Below are 9572 nucleotides of genomic sequence, written 5' to 3' on the forward strand. Positions count from 1 at the left end.
ATCATGCATAAATTCATTCTGACGGATGATAATCTCATAAATAGAGGCTTTATTTTGCCTTCCAAGTTCCAATATTGTTACCATATAGAGAATATATGTCATGTTTTTATTTCTGGCCTTGTTGCTTCTAAAACTTTAATTTATTTTGATGGCATGTTTAAATTGTAATAATTTAATGTGTGTTTATCCTTAAAGTCTATGCTTAATGTTTGGTTCATTAAGTCTAAAGGGCACATCAAAAATGTTATTCTTTCTCTCATTTTATGGTATTTATGGTTAGAAAGGAATAATTCTTTCTTTAATGGTGTTCGTATGAATCTTCTTAAGGTTATCCAGAAAGTTAAAGATAAGTTTTTTAACCTTTTCTCTTTTAATCTGATATCTTCCAAGAATTTTAAAATTTTTGCTTTTGTTGAGCCTACTTTAGGTCGTCATTGGGAGTAAGGTCATATTGCCAAAGAATCTAGAATTGTTTATTCGATCAAACCACCCATTAATTTTTATAAGCTGAATATGGATGGAGCTAGCATTGATTATACTATGGGCTATGGTGGGGTTATCAGAGATAGTAATGGTCGTCTTATTATGGCCTTTACTGGTCCCTTACAGAATGGTGATGTCTTCGATGCCATTACCTTGACTATTCTTTTTGGTTTAAAGTTATGTATTTCTCTTAAATTAAAAAATGTTTATGTTGAGGTTAATTCTGATTATAATTTCTAACTCTTAAATTCTAAACATGATATAGGTTACAATCCCGATCTATTTTATCAGTTGAGGGATATAAAGAATCTGTTGATCTTCTTGAATTGTTCTTTCTATCATATCTATAAAAGTGGTAATGCCTGTACTACCTGGCTTGCTGATTGGGGGTGTGGTTTAGAGTGTTTTTCTAATTTTATTGGGTCCAACCTTTTGATGGATCTGAAAAGGCTTCTTAGACTTGATTTTATTGGTGTTCCATATGTTAGAACTTAAGGTGTTTCTTTGGTTGGTTTTTGCCCTTTGGTGGCCCTGCTTGGGTTTTTGTTCCTTCATGTTATTATTTTTCTATATGGATGGCTTTTTTATATATCAATTTATCCTTGTCCTTTCTTGCTTGCTGCTATCAATTTGGGGGGGTGGCGGGTAAAAGGTGATGGATCTTTTTTTTTTTTTTGAAGAATTACAAAGAAATGCATTAAGAACAAAGAACTAATTACAAGTAGTAAAAGAATTGTTGAGTCTAGTAATTAGGTTGTTAAACCTAAGTGTATGTCCCAAGGCTACCAAGAGGGGGGGTGAATTGGTAGTTAAAAAAACAAAGTTAAAATTTAAGACCCCTTTTAAAAATTATTGAACCGAAATAAAATCTCTTTTAAATTTTGTAGAAAAAGGTTTTTCAACCACAGAGTTTTTAAAACTGAAATAGAAAGTGCGAAAACGTAAAAACAGTAAAGTAAATGACACCAAATTTATAGTGGTTCGGTCTATAACCAAACCTACATCCACTCCCCAGAGGCACCCTCTGAGTATTGCACTAATACCAATAGTGACTCTCCTTTCGCACCCACAGCAAGGAGGAGAAGCCTTTACAACACTTAAATTATTTTAATGATATTGCATTGTAATATGGTATATAAACATATTTGCATGTCATTATGAATGTGTCAAACACTCTTTAATCATGAAGGGATTTTTAAAATGTCTTGACGCTGCTCAGATATTGTGAAGGTTCATCATTTAGTGTATTGTAAGAAATTGTTTTTATTTCCCAAAAATTTATAGACACTTCTGTACTGCTTTATAGTGGGGTTGAGATGTTTGGTGGCGGGATCGCTACATTCAACGTGTCCATCTAATGTCGCTTTTTTATGCAGAGTGATATCTCAGTGCATATAATACTTGATTCCATACAAGCTTGCAGATGTTTGTTCGTCATAATGTTTATGTAACTTTCTATAGAGTTGCATGTAATATGCACTGGATAGTTCTCAATGCAATATAGCTCGTAGTACTTTATATTTGTTGTAGCCCCTCCAATATTGTTGATATTCCTTTCTTTATACTTTCATTTATTATTTTTGATATGAGTTCTCCTACTATAGCTCTTCTTTACTTTCTGTAGATTGCATGTTATGTGTATTTGTATTAACATAGGGTCCTCACACTTGTAGCATATCTATCATCATGCTTGCAGTGTGGTTGCCACCTTCTTCTGCATTGATTGCGGGATGACGTAGCATTCATTGCATGTTGTTTTGTATTTGTTTATATGTAGAGTTTTATTTACAAGATGGTTGGTGTCATGTCAACATCTCTTGCAACTCTTGTACATGTCCGTGGGGAAATCGCTACATTGTGCATGCTAAAAGTTGTATTCATAGGGACTCGATGTTTGGTTGCAAGTTAATGATGTTCATTGTGATAGGTTGCATTCATTCCACATATACTTCTTTTAGCAAGCTAGTGTATTCATTCAAGAGTCCTTTTGTCAGTGCTCATCAAGTTCTTTTCACAAACCTGCAAGTTGACTGTTATTATGAACATTAGAAGTTTTATGTTGTTTGTGATAGGAGATGAGGAATTGTCCTGTCCAACACAAGACTTTGTAGTTTCTCATTGATGTTTTGTGTTCAATCATATGGTAACTTTCTAGATATTCATTGGGAATTTTATTTTGTTGATTGTAAGCATGTCGTTACATTTCACATGATCCTTCCTGTGAGTAGCTTGCATTTGATGTTCTTTGTCTATCAACAAACTCTTGTGTATTTGCTTTATTTACTTATCTCAAATTATTATTTTGATTTAAATATTTGATGATAGTTCCTGTTGTGCAAGTTCAGTTCCCTGTAATACATTTAAGTCCCTGTAATTTGTCTCAGTTATGTGCATTTTAGTCTGTTTATTCTCTAAAAATTTTGCCATGCCAATTTCAAATGAATAATTATGATTTTTATATCAATAAATAAAATTAGAGAAAATTCATCAAGTTAAAGAAGTAAAGTTAATGGAGTTTGTGATGTTATGGCTTTATTGATTTCATTTTTACTTTATATTTTTTAATCTAGATTTTTAGATCTTACAAATGATCTTTGTCAAGTAATTACAATGTAAGTCACAAGAAATCTTAAATTCAAGTATGGGGTCATTAACAAACATCTTCTTTAAAAATTAAGAGAGAGAGAAGAGAGAGATAGAGAAAGAAAGGATGATTCTTATACCTTAAATTATAAAGTTATTTTTTGAAAAGTGAGATGTAAGTTTTCCACATATGAATGTCTTTCTCTTGAAGGTCAAAAGATGCTCTTATCATGTAAAAGGACATATACCTATACTATGAAGCATCATTATAAAGTTGATACTTTCATAGTCAATTTAAATACACATTATGTGATAACATGATTACGTTCAATGAAAAAACTATTCGTAGAGCTATTGACTTCTTAATTAAATCTTCATCCTCAAGATGTATTACTAATTATTTAAAATTGATTATATTTAAAACTCTACATTTTTTAACTAGAGTAACTGAACATGTATTTCAGTAAAGAAGATTATCAAGTCAATCTATTGAATATACTAATTTGGAAAATAGTTCTTTTAATTCTTTTATTTATTTTAAGCATACATTTATAGCAACTACAATGTGTTTTGAGGTAGAATCAATTATTGATGATTGTGATGTTAATGAAGAATTAGTGTTAGACGCAATTTAGATTCCTAATCCTATCTTAATATAAAAGAAGTTATTATTTTGCTTTGCAGGTTCTTCTATTTACAATTTATATATTACATTTTTGTTCTTACTTTTAATTTCAATTTATTTTAGATTTATTTTCATATCTATGGACTTTTAAATTCGCACCCCGGCCTCTTTGCTGCCACTTTCTTTTCTTTCAGGTCATCAAGGAGAGTTGTTAATGAATTAGGTTATTTGAGGCAAATTTTCATAATTTGGAATTGAATAAGACATCACCCAGATATTTCGCCCTCATTTGCAGAGACTTCATGATCTTAGTACAGGTTTCCTTATCGCAAGCCCCTATAGTTAATTACCCCTCACGATTATAAGAGAGAACTGGATCAAGTGCTTATATCTATTTCTAATTCATAGGGTTCCTCAATAAGATCATAAATTAATAGTGTCATTGTTCAAACAAAACCACCACGTCAGATGGTCTCGGTCATAATCATTTATATGTAGTGTCATTTGGCAATGAAACCATCGATAAGGATAGTGTCACATTCTTACTGGCAAAGATGATTGAGAATGAATCCTAATGATATTCCTGACCGGACATTTGCTCTTTTGAGATGAAGTGATTTTCAGATTTGTCCACCTCGACAAACTATACGAAGACGGATGTGTATTGTTTTGCTCTTAAGTTATCTTATATTTTATTTTAATTTAGATATATAGAATTTGGGAGCATTTTCAAACTTTTGGGCCTCCAATTGAGATTTTATGTCAATACAACCATCGTCTCGGTACTTATGGGCATATTCAGTTTGTTGGTCAAACCTTGTTGATTCTATCTACTTGACAAACATATGATAATGTTCATTATTGGCTTTATTCTGCTAGTGAATTTTCTTTATTATAGACTTTGAAGGTCTAATATAAATGTATAAAATAAATATTTCATGTCGATTGCACAACTATATTTTGCATGATGTTTGAACTGTGTCAACTCCTACACATTCACATAGAAGATCGAGCTTAAACTTTAAATCTTTTCTTAACCCACGTAGCATCTCTCAAACATACGTGTATTATAAAACACACTCATCCAAGGGCATGCGGGTAATCTTAATCTCATGAGGGGTATTTGAAATATTTATTATAATTAATTAAACAATGGTTATTTTTGAAAGATCGTTCGAGATCTCTTTTGGTTTCAAACAAACGCCTTATGTTGTCTTGTACATGAGTTATATATTTGGTGGCATTATTTGGCAATGCATTTTCATACAACATTTACAGATTATTGCCAGCAATAGCTATTAAGGAATAAAGTATTGGCGAACATCTATTCCTAATTTGCATTAGATTATGTTTTATGCGACCCTCAAGCTTCTCCTGTAACACTTCAGGCTCTTGTTTTGCAAACTCAAACATATTTAACACATGGCCTATTAGACTCGATTTCAGGATTTTCCATGTTACATTTATAGGAAGTTTCGATGAAATCACATAAGTGGAAATTAGTGGTGAAAACTTGGGGACTTTTGCATGGCTCAAATCCTTCCACTTTTTGGGCCAATTAAAACACCTATGGATACATGAGTTATCATAATTTTCTTACATGAATAGGGTGTTCATCTTTTAAGCATGCTATGATGGCCTTATATTCAGAACTCATTTACCATTCAAATAGTCAATGAGGTATTACATTGTCTTGATGCAGGCTCTATCTTCATTCGGTTGGCGCAGCAATGACATGGGACACATTTTTCTTCATTAATAAGTTAAAGCATACCATTCAGCCTTGCGAACTTCTCCATAATTGCCTTCTCATCATTAGAGAACTCATATTCACAAATTATCTAATCATCACTTAGACTAGATAGGATATATTTCTTCTCTATTCAAATAATATTGCATTTCTCTAGAAGCCTCGGTATGTCTGAAGAGGCGATAGATCAGACATCTTTTAATTATCATTCTTTGAATATATAGAATATTCAACCTTGCATGTTTAGCGCCACAGTTAGGACTTCTTCTTAAAATATCAATGGACCTCCTCCTTACACCAAGTTGTCTTTCTTTATCCAGTTGTCACTATCAGAACCTCTAAGGTTACCAATAAGTGGAGCTTACAGTTAAAAACTAAAAAGTGGCTCTCTAGCCTCCTTAGAACGACTAATTATTAAACACAAGGTTTCAAAATCATTAGCTTTGATATTACTTTCACCTTAAATAAAGATTATCTGATGGAACTTTGAGTAACTAGGGGCTTTATAGAATTCATATTTATACAACAGAGTTCCTTTGTATCCTTTATATTTCTTGATTGTCTTTCATTTCGCCCATTGTAGGCTCTAAATCATCTCCCACCTCAATTTATAAAATTTCATTAAAGTCATAGCCAAGCATTACACTTTCTTGTGCATGCATTTACCTTTATCTACTCATTTTTTAGAATCATTCATATATAAAATGAAAATAGATGAAGAAAGAGATCACTAAGCTTAAAATCTTAAATTCTAATAATTTTTTTTGTTTTGAAGGACTCACCATTGAACAAGAGAGAAATATAAAAAAGAAACAACTATGAACAAATTCATACTAAAAATACTTTCAAGGCTAATCTAATTTTGTTGCTATATTTAATAGGAGGTTTAATTATAACATATATTAAAAAATAATTATACAAATCTTAAGCAAATTTACAAAGTTCTCTCTTCATTAAGATCAGGTATTCTACTACATATATATTGTCTTAGGGCACTAAGCAATTGATGCACGACAAATGACCAATGAAGCTTTTCTATTCTTTATTAATTATACGTTTTCTAACAACCAATTTCTTTTTTCAACTAAAGATATATCAAAACATAAAATGAAATTATATACATATGATATTTTGAATAGGAATTTCATAATTATTTGAATTTAATTAAAAGTAATACATATATGAGATGGAAAGCTGCACTAATCTTATGCAAATCTAACAATATTACATGGAGCATTTGCTATAAAACATCCGCTATAACTCGGACGAAAATGAGGAGCAAAACTTGTTTGGGACAATTTAAACCACTTTTTCTTAGCCTTTCAAGAGATTTTTGTCCTAAAAAAATAACTTTACAAAACAATATAAAAGCGTCCCAAACAAACTTAAATAAGAAGCTTCAGCACAAGAAAAAAAGAACCAAAACACCACTTTTTACATTAGCAACAACATCTTTCTTTTACTGCTGATAAATCCTTTTCAGTGATGATAAGGATACTCTATAACATATTACAGACTAAACAGGCAGGAAATCAAAGCTAATTCTAATTCTACATCAGCTTTCCGTAATACAATTGAAATGACACAAACATCCAATACGCATTTCAAGCCTCATATAATTTTTGCAATTGAATCAGGCCTGCTGAAGGGGATCCAAATGCTAAATTCTGGTTTCCAATATCAACCTCTGAACCAGCAGGCAGGTTTGCTTAGATTCAGCTGCAGCATTCGAAATGCCTGTCAATTCTTCAAAACGGTTCCAAAGCGAGTTCATTTCGTTTCTTTATGTACACGGTTTGATGCGGAGCGAAATTATTAATCGGATCGGTGTGAGGAATCTGCGTTGCAATGCGCATGTCGAATGAATCTGTTGGATCATAAAGAATTCGATTTGGTTGAAGACAGGTCAGTTGAAGAAGTATGTTGAATCCAGAACATCTTTAATGTTGAAATCTCCTCGCTCTGGCAATGGGAAGCTCAAAGAAGGAAATGAAAGTTGAAAGCTAGCCAGCAACTGCACAAACATTAGCCAATGATATGTGAGTTTTTTCTAACATAATTATTTTTCCAAGCTACAGCTTTGGATATGATATTTGTTATAAAGGGTTCCCACTGAGCGAGAATCTTAAGGTCATAATCAGTTGAAATGATTGTTGTGAAAAGATTGGTGCTTGGCAGTGGTATCATCAAGAGGCAGTTTTGGACCTGAGGTAAGTTGCTTACAATCTCCCCATTATATGAGAATTGAGAACTCATTAGATTGATCTCTCCTTAAATAAAAGGTTTATCAAGTATTAATATACCAAGGCCCACTCAATCATAGAATCCATCATGGATTCATTCACCCTCGAATTTAGCTCCACATTGTAGAATAAACAAAAGGACATGAGATAGGTACAAACAAGATGAACCACTTGATTCCAACCAGATTATGAAATATAACATCACTTGTTTGGAAGTATGAATTAAAGGGAGATTGAATTTAAGCTAGGTACAGTCACAATCAAACATATTTGTATACCCAAAAGCTTAAATCTATGGGTGAGTCTAGCCAAATGATATTTCAACGTCAAATATATTTTCAACTACCAGATTAGGGGAAAAACCTAAACTTTAATAGTAAGCCTATATAACAACCCTCTCTAGACCTGCATTATCAAGCCCATGGACAATTGGACATTAGATAGCCATCAAATGATCGTCACGCACAAATAATATAACAATGACAAAAGATGTTGGAGTCAAAAATGTAATATCGTTCATCCACTGATATAATAGATATTTTTAAAATTGGACCAGACCGATCAGTCTGACCAGTTCAACTGTGAATAGGTCATAAGGTGTTTTGTCCAACCTGAAAATCGGTCGAGGGTGTATTTTTGACACGATGAAACCGATCAGGAGCCGACCCAGAAAAACACGGGTTCAGGTCGACCCGTTTTAAAAAGGGTCGGGTTCAGGTCAGATTTCTGACCCATATGAAGAACGGGTAGTGTTCGGGTTGACCAAAAAACCCATGGGTCGACCCAAAAACTTGTGGGTCGACCCAAAAACCTGCGGGTCGACTCGGCTAACCAGAATATCACGCAACCTAACCTGGTTCTACGAGCTTTCTACAAGTCCTGCCTAGCCGCGCGCATGCCGCGCTCAGGTCAACCATTGTTGCGCGCACCTGCGGCCTGTCAGCGAGCTGGTCAAGTCCCGCCCCCGCCAGGCGCCAGGCCACCTCAGCTGAGTCCTCCGTTCACGTGAATCCGCCTCACTTCGACCTCACCTCACTCCGCCTCACTCCAAGTCTCCGGCCTCGCTCGCCCCAGGCCCTATGAGGATTTCCTCACTCTGAGTTTCCGAACTCCCTCGCCTCACTCTGCCTCACTCTGACCTCGCCATCCGTGGATTCGCATGACGCGTTGTAGCACAACTCCCAAGCAATTGCGCTCGCGGGTTTGTGGTCGGTCAGGTCAACCCGGCAACCTTGTGCGGGTTGGGTCCGATTTAGAAATCCTGACCCAGTTAACTAAACGGATCGGTTTTGAGTCAACCCTTTATGCCCGGGTCAAGTCGGGTTTGACGAACTGACCATTGACCCGAATTGACACACCTACTTCTACATCAAATCGGATTGAATCGGCTAAAACCTATTAAATAAATTAATTTAATACATTAAGGGTAATACATTAAATAGTATTTGCAATTTAAAAATTAAATTTAAAATTTAATTTAAATTTAATGATACTTATTTTTTTTAATAAGCATGAAATTCTTATAATAGTTATTTGCCCAAAAATACTAATGAAGCATCTTCACATAGCCTCAACACTCAACGTAAGTTCTTAACACATAAACTCAAAAAGCTATATAAACAATAGCAAGAAAAAATTCTCAAGTGAGTGGGACTAAATAGATAAGTTGAGGTTATCAAGCTCACACATCATATATTGTATATTATATATTTTATAACAAATGTTTAATTTATTTTTATATTGAGTAATAATTTATTTTTTAGTTAATAATAATAATTTATTATTATTTTATACACTATAAAAAATAATTTTTATCTATTATTATTGATAAATTATTTAAATAAATCTTTGTAGATGCAAATTTATAATAAAAAATTGATATAATAAA

The 9572-nt window shown here is 33.3% G+C and overlaps 1 protein-coding gene and 1 long non-coding RNA gene across 3 annotated transcripts in view; one reads left to right on the plus strand and one right to left on the minus strand.

The window, feature by feature from the left end:
• Window positions 1-7333: 7333 nt before the first annotated feature.
• LOC110107961 (DNA-directed RNA polymerase 2B, chloroplastic/mitochondrial) overlaps window positions 7334-9572 on the minus strand; it is an 18601-nt gene continuing 16362 nt past the window's right edge. For both annotated transcript variants that reach the window (XM_028694658.1, XM_028694659.1), the window contains exon 19: window positions 7334-7455. In XM_028694658.1, coding sequence (XP_028550491.1) covers window positions 7348-7455 — 108 coding nt within the window. In that variant the 3' untranslated portion in view covers window positions 7334-7347. The remainder of the gene's footprint in view (window positions 7456-9572) is intronic.
• LOC114579579 overlaps window positions 7364-9572 on the plus strand; it is a 5259-nt gene continuing 3050 nt past the window's right edge. Inside the window, exon 1 of the long non-coding RNA XR_003700647.1 lies at window positions 7364-7480. This is a non-coding gene — a long non-coding RNA (uncharacterized LOC114579579). The remainder of the gene's footprint in view (window positions 7481-9572) is intronic.

Source organism: Dendrobium catenatum, unplaced genomic scaffold, assembly GCF_001605985.2.
Source record: "Dendrobium catenatum unplaced genomic scaffold, ASM160598v2 fragScaff_scaffold_536, whole genome shotgun sequence".
Classification (NCBI taxonomy): Eukaryota; Viridiplantae; Streptophyta; class Magnoliopsida; order Asparagales; family Orchidaceae; genus Dendrobium; species Dendrobium catenatum.